The following is a 13771-nucleotide window of genomic DNA, read 5'->3' on the forward strand; positions in this document are numbered from 1 at the left end:
GAAGTTAATGCTTCATCCCATTGCAACTATGACACAATTTTAGGTAGGCAGAGTTGACAGACTGGAAGAGAAGTATCATCAGATCTTTAATTTCCACATTAGATAAGAACTACTGTTTCAAGTCTCATCTATCAGACAGCTCTCGTAACAGCTGCCTTTAAAACTATGCTTGAATATTGGCTCAGCAATAACTTTAAGGGAAGAGGACCACTTGCTGAATCACTGACACCACATCTTGTAGCACCAGTGTTTTCTTTAGAGATCCATCAGCAAAGTATTGACCAGGCCAGACCCTGGCATCTTGAGATTCCACAAGATAACAGGAAAAGTAGCGTGCCTGCAGAGCCATAGGAAATGGTTGGAAGTGCAGAATCAGCACTTCTCGTGTAGCCTTTACTGCTTACTCCAGCATCTAGTTGTTTTGCTTTGTTAAATAAAGTAAAGCTCCAGTTCAAGGACAGTCTTGAAGTAATTAATCCCAGGCACCACCTCTCATCTTGTGCCTTCTACAGGCAGACTGAAATAAACCAGTGAGCTCTCTCCCAAAACATTTAGTTTAATGGGTAATGAAACCGCATGCTTCTTAATCCAAGACAATGACACTTCATGGTCACAAATATACAAAACTGTAAATGAGATGGTTCAGCAGGAATTGAATACTGCACAAACACAGAATTCTAATTCTTGTGCTAGTTGGTACCAAATATAATGAAATCTGATCCCAGCACCAGCTGCTAATAACTTCTTGAACTCTTGGGACCCTGACATTTCTAAGTTCCAAGGTGTCTCAGTCCTTCTACTTACTCTTTCCTGAGTCATAATAGCCAGCTCTGCTTTCACCTGTTGTCACTTACAAAGAGGAACAGAAAGTTTGTTTTAAAAATATTAACACTGTCAGTGTTAACTTACTAACTGAGTAAAGGACTGCACAGAGCATGTTTAGCACACAGTATTTCCTAGCACTGATAGATAGGTGCTGCAGGTGGCCAAAAGAAAAGAAAAAATAAATAAATAAATAAAAAGCACTCTGCAGAGCAAGACAGGTGAGGGGCCACAGAGGACAGCAAGGACTAAACACTTCCAATTTTCCTCGTCCCAAATACAGAAGGAAGGAGTGATGGAGGACAATTCAGCAGTCAAATTCACCCCTACAAGATTCATGAAGCTGTTCTTACACATCTTTCCATTCATTTTACTACCAACAAATTGTTTATTGTTTGAGAATACACTGATGAGATCTCAGAAAACAAAGTTTATTCAATACCTGTTCAGCTCTATAATTTCAAATTTTTATTGTAAAATTTGGCCAGTTTGCTGTTAGGCTTTGTCCACTGTACAATCACAGCTGTATTTAACTTGCCTGTGCAGATTTTTCTCTTCTTTTTAAAACACTATCAATTTTAAGGCATCATGCATTTGAACTCCATGCCTTAAATTATTCACTTAAAGCTATGTTTACACTAGGAAAACAGATTTAAAGGTGTCCTACTATTGTTAACACTGCTTTAAATGCATAAATGTTACCAAACTGGAAGACTTGCTGGCCACGAGCTGCTATCAGATTAAACCACCATACGCCTATTATATTTTCTCAGGACAGATGAACCAGCTACTCTAATCTCCATTTTGAGCAGATCTTTTCCAAGAAAGTCTGATTGTTCTGGTGATTAAAACAATGGTGGTAGATGACGATCCATCTAAATCACTGTTCCCAATGTTGCTTATACTGATGGAGCTGAACTAGCTTTCACAACAGTGAAAAAACTTCAGAAAGTTTCTCAAACACAGAAAAGGCCTAAATCATCAACAACCTCAATATTAAAAAAAAACAAAAAACCAGGAAGTAACTGCAATGCACTCACACTCAAAAGGGGAACTAGAAAGTGCTAGGGTAAGTCACATGTTTATAAACACTATTCTGAGAAGTACCAGTCTTAGACTTAAATCAATATATTGCATAATGCCAAATCATTTAGAAAACAAATCTTGCAAAGTATTACTAAGTATCTACATGGGGAACATATATTTAATAATAAGCTCTTCAATCTAGCAGAGGACGGTATAACACAATCCAATGTCTGGAAGTTGAATCTAAACAAATTCAGATTGGGAATAAGGCATAATTGTTAACGGTGAGAGTCATTAACCATTGGAACAATTTACCAAGGGTCATGGTGGATTCATCACACACAATTCTTAAATCAAGATTCTATGTTTTTCTAAAAAAGATACGCTCTATTAATTGTTTTAGTAAAGTTTATGGCCTGTATCATACAGGTGGTCAGACTAGATAATCATAATGGTCTCTTCTGATCTTAGAATCTATGAATAAGCAAAATTCAAGTGTTAAGTTTATGGCAATTGTGGGTGCTAAACTGACTGGCAAAAAGTGTTCTGTACTAAACAGCCACTTGTAAAATATCTGTAAACACTTCTAAATATCTGTACTTAACAAAAAACACTCTGACAAGCTCCTTTCTACTAATTTTGCGTAATACTAAACAATTTTAAAAATCATTTAAGGATACACAAATGTATCATATTTTGTATGAGTCCTACTCTATTTTGAAGGTCTGCCACCCCTTTTACCTTCCACCCCAAAAAAGTAATTTGGATCCTACTAATGAAATAGTTACAGTAACTTTTAAGGCAAATAATAAAATGTATTTGCAAATAACATTTGCAAATACATTTGAGAACCAAAACATACAATACACATCTGAATTTCATCGTTACTATTTTCTCTCTAAAAAATTAAACTTGTTAGCAGACCTTGAAAACAAAACCTATACATTGCACAGTAGCCCCCAAACTTGTTCTAGTAACACAATACAGGCAAATTTTATTCCAAACAGTACACATCCATCCATCCTGCATTTTACGAAATTTCTATTTTGGGAGAAAACCACCTAAGGAGCTCAAAACTACAAAAGAAGGTAAATAGTATGTCATAATATTTATCATTTAACAAATGATAAGCTAGAAAAACAGAGAATGGAAAAAATCCACTCCTTTACTAGAAAGTTACTGATTATTAAGCAGCAGAAAAGAAAATGTCCTTTGCTTCAGTCTACTAATAAATCACTGTGAAATACCTGCAAGACTATCCACAGATGTCTTTGATTGAACGCCAGTGGGAAAAGCCTGTTTTTAAAAAGGCAGCTACTCTTTTATTGATGATGCAGAATAAAAAAAAAAAGCTTTCTACCATTATTTATCTGTTATATTTACCTTCAAAAAGTGTTTTGCGGGAGAGATAGTCAGTTTGAAAAATGCCTTACAAGATAAAGTCATATTGCAGCTACTTAACTTGATGGGCTCACAAGGGAGTTATGCTAGCTGTGACACAAACCATGCATTGGGGATGTACAATTCTTGGCTATAACAATGTTTACACAACACCTTTAATATTTACATAACACCTTTCACCCAGAAAGGTCCCAAAGAGTTTCCGAAGTTATATGCCAGTGAAGAGAAAGCCAAACAACATACAATAAACTGCACAACATTCCAGACAGGGAGAAGAGAGGTACTTTTGGCATAGACATTGGTGTAAATCCCTCTTATGAAAAATTCCATAATAATATCCACACAGCATGGAATTCAATTGTCCACTGAATGAACACTGGACTAGGAGTTAAGAGATCAGCTCTACTCCCTGCTGTGCTAGAACTGTTTACTCAGGCCCTGTGTACACTAGCACTTATTTTGACAAAACTTTTGTCACTCGGGGGTGTGAAAAAAAATACACCCCAGGTGACAAATTTTGCCAGCATAAGGGTGGGAGACGCTCTCCCACACACACAGCTACTGGTACTTTTTGAACTTTTATTATGTTAATGGTAGAGGTCTCTCCTGTGAGCATAACCTGGCTACAGGAGCACTCTTACAGCAGCACAGCTGTATCGGTACAGCTATTGTACATTTGTAAAGGATTATATACAGCCAATCCTGAAGGGACCTGCACAATCCATCTGAAACACCAATAAAACTACATAGGGCCAATACTTCTGGCCCTAGAGGGAGATAACGCTGGCATGGATGGCCCTCGCGACACAGGGCACCTTATTGATTTTATAGGATGCTGCTCGGAGAGGTGGAAAGCCTGATTTGGATGGACAAGAAAGCTACTACCTTGGCAAAATTAGACCCCATTGCCACATGGGCCACAAGGACCCTACCAGGCCGGATTAACGTAGAATCTATACTTGGAAAGCGAAGTCCTGGGGCCTGTGTCATGCAGGCAGACTGGAGGCTGACATGGCCCAGGACCCCAAGGGCCATTCAGCTGCTCCCTGCGGCCCCGGGTCCCCCACCCGAGCGAGGCGGGGCGATACATCACCTGGTCGGCCCCGAAGGGCGTGATGTTGGCTTTGACGGAGCCCACGCTGCAACCCACCAGGACCAAGCCGGCGAAGACGGCGGTGGAGCAGTAGCGGCCGGCTCCCTCGGGCGAGCAGGGGGCGAGGGTGGCGTTGGCGGCCGGGGAGGAGCAGTTCTCGACGGCGGCCAGGGGTATGTCGCCGCACAGGCCCTGCCGGGTGCCCGGGAAAGCCATGGCCGGGAAGGCCAGCATGCCTAGCAGGTAGAGCGCCATGCTGAGCAGGATGGTGGCGAACTTGCCCAGCAGGGCGTCGGCCAGCCAGCCGCCGAAGGGCGAGACCAGGTAGGTGATGCCCATGAAGAGCAGCAAGGCCTGGCTGGCCTGGGCGCCCTCCCAGCCGTAGGGGGGCCCGTTGAGGAAGAGCACCAGGTTGGAGGTGACGCCGTAGAAGGCCACCCGCTCCAGCAGCTCGGCCAGCAGCACGGCGGCGCAGGCCAGGCGCCGGCCCTGGAAGGAGCTGGGGCCACGGGGCCGCCACCGGCCGCTGGCCCCCAGCAGGGGGCTCCGCTCACCGGGCTCGCCGCGGGAGGCCCCCTCCATGGGGGCGGCCTGTGACAGGAGCCCCCGCCGGCCGGAGCTCACTCAACCGACGCGCCGCTCCGCCCGGCAAAGAAACTCACTTCTCCTGCCGCTCCTCCCCCACACCAACCACCACCGGCCCCTAGGCGAGGGCTCGAGCCCCGCCCGCTCGGCCCTGCTGCGCGCGCGCTGATGGGCTGCCTCAGCTGTCACTCCGCCCCGGCTCTTCCGGGTTCCGCGCGCAGGTGGCGGGCAAGGGGCTGCGCCTAGCCCAGTCCCGCCCAGGGGGCGGGGCCAGGGGGCGGGGCTGGGGCTGTGTGGAGGCGGCTTTCAGTGCAGGGATTGGAACGCGGTGGAGGGAGGGAATCAGTGGGCCAGATCCAGCTTGGGTCACACTGGTGAGGGTTATCCCAGAGGGGGGGATGTGAGCTCTGGGTTGGAGTATGAAATGTCTCCTGTCCTGGACAGCTTGTCTGGGGCGAAATTAAGAGTTCAGATGCCACAATAGTTATCCCATTTATTTCCCACTCACCTGAGTTCCTGATGCCCTTGGGCCTGCATTGTCCTTAGAGGACCATGAACTGCTTTCTTGTGATTGTGTTTTGGCATATTATTCTATGGATAGGATATTATTATTTATTAGGGACCAATGAGTGTGCACACCATTTTACAGACAGATGAAATGGTAGACTCAGGACCTTATGTTGTAATTTGACACTCAACACAGCAATGGATGACAATAAATAATGGGACAAAGGGATTGATGTGGAAGGTCCAACAGGAAAAGATCATTATGCACACCTTATGTGAAGCATATTATGAGTTTCTCTTTGGAAATAAATTTTGGCCATAAACTGAAGCAACGTGCTGCCATTCACTCATTTACAGTAACACACACACATTTTCTATTCTCTTTAGGTTCTTATGCTGCACCCATCATCATGGTATCTAAGAGCCTAATTCTGGACTACATTTTAAAGTATTTTCCTCTTACATTGAATAACCTCATTCATAATATTTTTCATTCTCACTTCCTCAAATGGTCACAGCCTGAAACAGATCCTGTCTGCAAGAACAAAATATTTCATGAAAATGTGATTTTCTCTCTTGCTGCAGTTCACAGTCAGAAAAAAAAAAACACTAAGCAAACAGGAATGAGAGACAGGAAAAAATCATCTTGGAAAAAAAATGGAATTCTCAATGTAAACAGTCCTATTGTTTATGCAATGCTTTTGCATCACATTGACATTATAAACCGATCAACTGACACACCTTCAAAATTATTAATATTTATATTTAGCCTTTGATGGTGTGGTGTAAGCTGTGAAATATCAGAGGTTAGGAAGCATAGTTTAGATTTGCCTTTTTTTTTTTTTTTTTTACTTCCCACTGTATTTAAGTTTTACTATATTACTATATGTCACCAGTACACCTGAAGAAATTAAGGCCCTGACTTGAGTGGAACTACTCATGACAGTAAAGTTAACCATGGGTGTCAATGTTTACTGGATCCGGGCCTTAAAGATCAGGTTTTGCTATCCTCACTTATGCTAAGTAGCAGTTGAAGTTTATGGGACTAATTTTGTGAGTAAATGCAACTCATCATGAATAAAGGCATTTAGGGACTTCATTGGGACTAGGCATAGTGGTGAATGCTATGCTCAGAAGTATGTGTTGTAGGATCAGGCCCTAAGGTAAAATGTTTCCTCTGAACAAAATGTAAGATATTGCACTCTTCCTATTTTCAGTAAAAAAGGCTGATTGATTGACAATTTACCACAACACCCAGGCATCTGATGAATCAAGATTTTATAATTGCCAGTAAAAAACTGTAGTTAAGTGTTGCTAATTAAACAGCTGGTGCCAGTAAAAAATGCACATATTTTTAAAGAAGGGCCTTTGTAAATAACATACTGACCCCATGGAAGTGACTCATTACATATATTTGCTCACTTTAATGTTTAAACTTAATGACAAAGTGCAGCAATACAGCCAGCATCGCAATACAAGCATGCCATGAAGCATCTCATGTTTGGAAATTATTATTGTAAGTTTACCAGTATTTTAACAGGAATGGGCCAACATCTTGGGTTTATATGATTTACGTAATTCTATATACTATGCCCCTAGTTGCAACTAGTTTGATTATATTGTCTAAGGTTTCTAATGGCATTGCTCAGAGACTTCCAAGTAGATAATATTACTTTGCATTAGTGCACATTTTAATATATACAGACATCACATTCTGGTCCCTGCATGATTTATCTTAGCAACTGCGTGGGTGACATTTTATATTGGCCCATCCACCAACTGTTAAAAACACCTTGCAACATTGAAATAGTCATATTTAATATTAGAGATGTACATTATAAAAATGTTATTTGTCTCTTCAGTATTGAGAAATAAGTAACTATGACAGTCCTATTGAAATTCAAAAGCAGCTGTTTCTACTGAACTTACTGTCGATGAAATATAATGGCTTCTCCAGAGACATTTTTCATTTGTCTCCAAACAAGAACATTTAGCTACAGTACATTTCAAACTCCTGCATGAGGATATAGGCATGATGAATGTATCACCCAATGAGCCCTTATGCCATTTGATGTTGCATAATAATGCTTTTTCTATGGAAAGTCAACATTTTATGAAGAATGTAGGTGTGACTTTTTTCAAAGCAGGCTGTAATCTATTTGAAAGGCTATGAGGTCTTTCCAGGAAAGCTAAATCAACACCAGGTAAATGGATCGAGAATTGTTTTTCTTTCCTTGCTTACTTATTTTTGAATTAGGACTCCCCAAAGGGATAAGCAAACCCTGTATCTGAACGCCACAAATACATTTATATCTATATAGATATTTTAAAGACACAGCAATAATTAATTGTGCCACAGACTTTTAGAGTGTGAGCTCTTCGAGGGAGGGATGCTGGACAGCACCATGCACATTGTCAGCACTATAATAAATGCTACTACTACTAATGATGATGATGAAACAGATAAGCCCTCTGAATTTGTTTCCCTTTCTCTCTCCTTTTCCCCGCCTCTGTCACTTTTCTGCTTCTTCCTCACTCATCTTTATTCTGAGCATTTTTTTAAATCTGTCTCTAGTTTGAAACCAGCATCTTTTTTTCAAAAATATTTCCCCGCCACCTTTTTTTAAAAATGTTTCTGTTGCCCGGAACAGGCCCAGATTAACTAATGTGCACTCAGTACACTTGCACAGGCTCTCATGTCAGGGGAGGCTGCAACCAGCGGGGGGAAAAAAAATGGAGTGGCACTGCAACCCCATGCATCAGGGAGCAACATCAGTCACTCAAATTTGACCTGATCTCCCCTCCATCATGATGGAGGAATTGCAGGGCCAAACTTGAGTGAGTGACATTGCATCCTGATGCTTAGCCCCCCCCGTCCAACTTCTACTATAATCATCAAACCATCAGAAGGCTCAATGCGCCCCCTTGGTTAAAAACCTCTGTTCCAGGGGGCAAGAGAGGGGCAGCACACTTAAATTTTGCTTAGGGCAGCAATTGTCTTGTATATTCCATGCTCTATCTAGTTTAAGGAAGGTGTGTGTGTGTGGGGAGCAATTTCCATAGTGCACAGTGTGACACTGGTTGGATTGGTGGGGGGACATTTATTATGTTATTTAACATCAATATGTCAAAATCATAATAATTCATATGAGATATGCCATGTCAGGTAAGATGATGATGTTTATGTTCATGTGATATGTATAATGGAAGTTATGGATATGTTTGTATCTATATTTCAATTTGTACTGTGTTTTTGGGTGACACCCCAGACAAGATGGCTGCAGCACTAGCCTGTTTAATGGCCCATTAAGGAAATTCACAGGTACAATGGGCCTGGGGGAGAAGCCAGGGATATACCTGATGAGTCACCAGGACTTACTCATGTGACTCTGGACTCCATCTTATTCCTGTAAATGTCCACAAGCAGCATGGCAAAGGCCAAAGGACATAAAAGGCAGCTGCACCACATCCATTTCATCTTCAGTCACCAGTCTTCAGCTACCTACCTCTGGATCAACTCATTTACAACTGAACTGAAGCTGTTAAACAAAGGACTGAGGCCCATCTAGGTACTGGATGTCCACCAGAGGGACTATACAAATCTGCAAACTACACAATTCTTCTAGGAACCTGATATATATGGACTTTCAAATCAATTGTATTTGTCTGATTGCTTTAATTATTTAACATCTCTTATAGTTTGTTTCTTTCTTTTTATAATAAACCTTTAATTTTAGTTACTAAAGGATTGGCTGGCAGCGTGGTATTTTGGGTAAGATCCAAACATATTAATCTGGTACTGTGGCTGACCCTTTGGGGTCAGGAGAAACCTTTTTGGTAAAGACCATAGAGTTTTAAATAACTGATCTCTTTACTGGACCTAGTGGCCGATTGGGAGCCAGAGACTGAAATGCAGTAAAGGTGGCTGTGTATACTTTTATTTTAGCTTCTTGATAACCAGTGTGGAGAATCAGAAGCATTGTTTGTGGCTGGTTGGAAAGTCTGACTTCAGTGTCACCCACCAGTGTTGGGAGAATCGGCTCTCCTTTTACAGCCTGCCCTGACCTTGGCATTTTCAGGTGGCTACTCTAGGCACGGAAGGGTCACACACAGAGTCCCAAAATACCTTAATTGGCCTGATGGCAAATCCAAATCTTTTAATGTAGAACAAGGTCTGTGAGTCTAGCCAGCAACACTACAGTGAAAGCTGTATTAATGGACAGAGCATAACAGGGATAACACAGAGACTCCCCCATTGCAGTTGTGGTGAGCAGTGCTGATTTCCTCTGAAGCAAATAAATCTTCTGAACCAGCCCCTACCCCATCAGATCATATACATCTGAGAGTAATATGGGCCTAAAGAGCCAAATCTTGTGAGGCGCAAAGCACCTCCTGAAGTAAAAAACTGGTGAGATCCTGGCCCCATTGAAGTCAATGGCAAAACTTCCATTGGCTTCAGGGGGGCCAGGATTTCACTCCAGAAATTTGTTGAAGATGAATATTCGAATTTAAATTAAATAAAACGTCTCCCAAAACAGTGCGTGGTTTTCAAGAAGCATAATAATTTTGGCCAGAGTTTCTTAGTCCTTGTCCTAATGTTCCATCTCTAAGGTTCAGAAATTTATTTTATGGAAAATATTTCTGAAAGAAAGGTGCAGTTTTTACACCTGTGATGGGCTCAAACCAAAATCCCAGATCTGAATGCTCCTAATGTTAGGATCTAGTAATATTTTTATTTGATTTTCTTCTTGATGGCTAACATATTCACATCAAATCACTTTATCAAAAATACAAATGCATACAACAGAAATATTATTCCAGAGCACAGTAAAATATATATTGGTTGATGGTTGATTTCTTTCCACAGAATGATTGTTTCTTTCCACAAAAACAGAAGAATGGAAAAGAAAATTAATAAAAGGAAAACATGTTGCCTTTATAAAGCACCCTCAGTTTGATTAAATATTCCTAATGGACCATTCCTTTGTTAATATATGCAGATCTGCCATACCTCACTCGCTTGGAGGGAGCCTCAGTTTTTTGTATTAATTTTAAGGCAGTTTTTCAGCATCTTATTTCAATTTGAAGCCCACACATTTGTTTGTTTTTTAATCTCCTTAATTCACATTGGGCAGCCCCATTTAAGTGTATGCATGTGAGTGCATACAGTTTGTGTGTGTATGCAGATTTGTGATAGGCTTAAATCAAAATCCCAGATCTGAATGCTTCTAATATTAGGAAAGTTTGGCTCCAGTAATTTGGAGTGTGTGTAGTATGTAACGGGTGTGCATCTGTAAGCTGTGTGCATGTATGAGGAAGAAAGCATCTGTTTAGTTCTCAGGTCCTAATTCTGATCTCATTAAGGGCATAAAAGCATTACCAGTATATCAGTTAAGGGTGTGATTTTTTTTTAACCAGCATAATTATATCAGTAAAAGCCACAGGAGTTCTACCAGTATAAAGGTGACTTAGATCAGGTATATTCCGCAACCTTTTGCCAGCATCTGTATGCTGGTCAGGGGTGTGATGAGGTTTGATTTGTGACCCACATAGCTGTGCTACCAAAAGTCCTTAATATAAACACAGTTTCCCTCAGGGGGGCTGGAATAAGCTATGCCAATTTTGCCATTATAAACTGAATCCATGTTAGGAGTATTTTGCCAGTGTGGGATGCAAATATATTTGTACCTGCCAAGCCTTCCAAGTTTAGACCTAGACTTATTCCTATATATTTATGTCTCATACTGGTGGACCTATACTGGTATAAAGCACCTTTCCACTAATACAGCTGTGTCCAGAGTAGGACAGGCTGTACCGCATGGACTATGCTGGCATAGAGAGGTACAACTTTCTAGTGTGAACACAGCCGTTGAGTGATGGCAAACAGGAGTAACTCAGTCAGGGCTCAGGCATAATTTTTTCGACGGTACAAACTTGTAACGTGGACCTCCTCCCACACACATACCCCTGGGGGTTGCAGCCTGGGCCGGCCCCCCCAGAGCTTCTGGGTCCTGGTAAAGTGTACCCTTCCCCCCATGTGGGGGGCCTGAACTCAGTGCAAATCACCAGCGTAAAAGCGGGGCAAGTGAAGAGAAACTGAGGCGCTGTGTGGCTGCCAGGCTGGACCCGAGTTGGGGAGCATCAGGCCCTCTCAGGTCTCTCTCTCCCCCCCACCCAGGGCAGGGCTTGGGCCCGCGCCTAGGGCTGGAGCCCGTGTGCATTTGTCACCGGTGTCCCTGGCTAGGGCGAGTCTCTGCCTCCCTGGCCCGGCCCCCAGCGCCCCACGCCCGGGGAGGCGGAACGCGAACGCCGGGCTCCGCCGGCCGGGGTGGGGCCTTCGCGAGGCGCAGGCAGCAGCAGCAGCCGAGCCGGGCCGGGCTGGGCGGAGCTTCGCCGTCGGGCCCTCCCGTCTTGGCGCCGGAGCGATGGCAGCGGGCCCCGGGGGCTGCCTGCCCTGAGCCTGCCTGGGCGCTGCCCGTAGCTCCTGCCCCCGGGCCGCGCCGCGATGAGGCTGCTCCTGCTGGCCTGTCTCAGAGCCCGGACAGGGAACGCCACCACCGCGGGCCGGATACAGTAAGTGCCGGCCCCGTTGCCGGGGGTGGGAGCCTCCCCGCCCCGCTTCGTTCACAGGGGCTCCCCAGGAGCTGCCGCCCCCAGTCTCTGAGAGGGTTTGCCCACGTGTACCGCTTCCCCCTTGCACGGGAAGAACAGGGGCCTCCCGGTGCCTGTCTCCTCGTCCAGAAGGGCCAGGGGGAATCCCTCTTCCCTGGGCCGTCCCTGGCTCCCCAGTATCGAGCAGGGCAAAGGAGAGCTCGCATCTCCCTGGCCGCCTCCTTATCCACGTGGGCAAGAAGGCACCTGCCTCTTTCCTATTCCACCAGAGGTGGGTGAGCAGGGGGATTCCTTTGTGTGTAACCCCCATACCCCCAACACACACACACACACACACACACTCTCAGTCCCTATGAAGAGGGGGTGCAACATAGTGTATTTCCCTATCAGGACTTCTCTCAAGCCCTGAGAAATTCCTTCATACTAGGGACTGAGACTGTAAACACAACCTCCAAAGAAGTCACAAAAGAAACATGTCATCCTCTAAATCATGGGGACGTGGGGCATGTCAGGTTAATAAGGTGGGTGCTACATAGTCCTTCTATACAGTTAATTATCCAGAAAAGGAGTATCTTTATCTGTGCCTGGGATAGCACAGTGCTTAAAAGCTAGTAACGATAGAGCAGGGAACTGGGCATCAGGATTCTTATATTTTTCCTCCCTAGCTCTTATGCATGTTGTGATGCTGAGTAAGTCGCTTAACCGGGCGCGCCTCTGTTGATCAACTTGTAAAATGAGGTTGATAAGGGCTTGACTATACAGAGAACTTATCCCAGATAAGATAGGATGTGAATTTAAAGTGCAGTAGATCTTCTGGTCAATTTCCTCATGTAGACAAGTCCTAGTACATACCTCTTAGGAGTGTTGTGAAGCTTCATTAATAAATATAAAGTGCTTTGAAATCTTTGGACTAATGGTTCTATACAAGTACACAGTATTATTAAAGTACTGCTACTGCCACCATGTACTTTGTATTTTTACTTTTCTATAAAATGTGGGAGTAAAGGGCATGGTGATTAAAAGCATAAAACTAGTGTGGGCTTCCATGTTTGTGAGCTTTTATGCCTTTGAAATAAAAAACCATTAAAATAAAACTTCATATCATGATAGCTTTGTCTGTTTGTGTCCTAATGTCGTCCTTTGTTTGCTTTTTACATTTCCAGATGTGGACAATAGTTCAAGTCTGCATTGTGTTAGATATGGTGGATTTTAGCTCACCATTGTTATAATGTGTATTCACAAACTTAGGCCCTGACCATGCAAAGACCTACTTTCATGCTTAATTCTACTCACAAAATTAGTCCGTTGACTTTGTTTTCCAAGAACTTTAGTGCCAGGCAGTTAGGTCACATCCTATTCAGTCTTACGTTGTTGGGACTGATTCAAAAGGCTGTGTGGATACCCTTTTTCAGTTAAAGAATGGCTTAAACCTGTTCCTAATCAATGCTGGCTAGACTGAAATAAGAATGTCTACACAGGGGTTTGCACCAGTTTAAAAATATTGGTTTAAATTAACACATTGAGTTCTCTTATCTAAACAAGACCTCAAGGACTGAAAGGACAGACTGAAAGGAGAGGACGGGTATATCTCATTTCAGTTACAGCACATAAGTCAGATAGATGTGTTTAATCAATCTACACTGACGATTCCAAAACTCAAGAAGTTGGAGAATCAGTGCCCAACAGTGTTCTGCTTAATCAGAAGGTCTCATTTCAGTTACTATG

The 13771-nt window shown here is 43.2% G+C and overlaps 2 protein-coding genes across 3 annotated transcripts in view; one reads left to right on the forward strand and one right to left on the reverse strand.

Moving 5' to 3' along the window:
* Window positions 1-5021, reverse strand: part of SLC15A4 (solute carrier family 15 member 4) — a 46083-nt gene extending 41062 nt beyond the window's left edge. For both annotated transcript variants that reach the window (XM_067539744.1, XM_067539745.1), the window contains exon 1: window positions 4343-5021. In XM_067539744.1, coding sequence (XP_067395845.1) covers window positions 4343-4924 — 582 coding nt within the window. In that variant the 5' untranslated portion in view covers window positions 4925-5021. The remainder of the gene's footprint in view (window positions 1-4342) is intronic.
* Window positions 5022-11426: 6405 nt separating this feature from the next.
* Window positions 11427-13771, forward strand: part of GLT1D1 (glycosyltransferase 1 domain containing 1) — a 78522-nt gene continuing 76177 nt past the window's right edge. Inside the window, exon 1 of the mRNA XM_067539746.1 lies at window positions 11427-12007. Coding sequence (XP_067395847.1) covers window positions 11940-12007 — 68 coding nt within the window. The 5' untranslated portion in view covers window positions 11427-11939. The remainder of the gene's footprint in view (window positions 12008-13771) is intronic.

Source organism: Emydura macquarii, unplaced genomic scaffold (genome assembly GCF_026122565.2).
Source record: "Emydura macquarii macquarii isolate MOO-44397 ecotype Brisbane River unplaced genomic scaffold, CSIRO-AGI_Emac_v2 contig_554, whole genome shotgun sequence".
In the NCBI taxonomy this organism is placed as follows: Eukaryota; Metazoa; Chordata; order Testudines; family Chelidae; genus Emydura; species Emydura macquarii.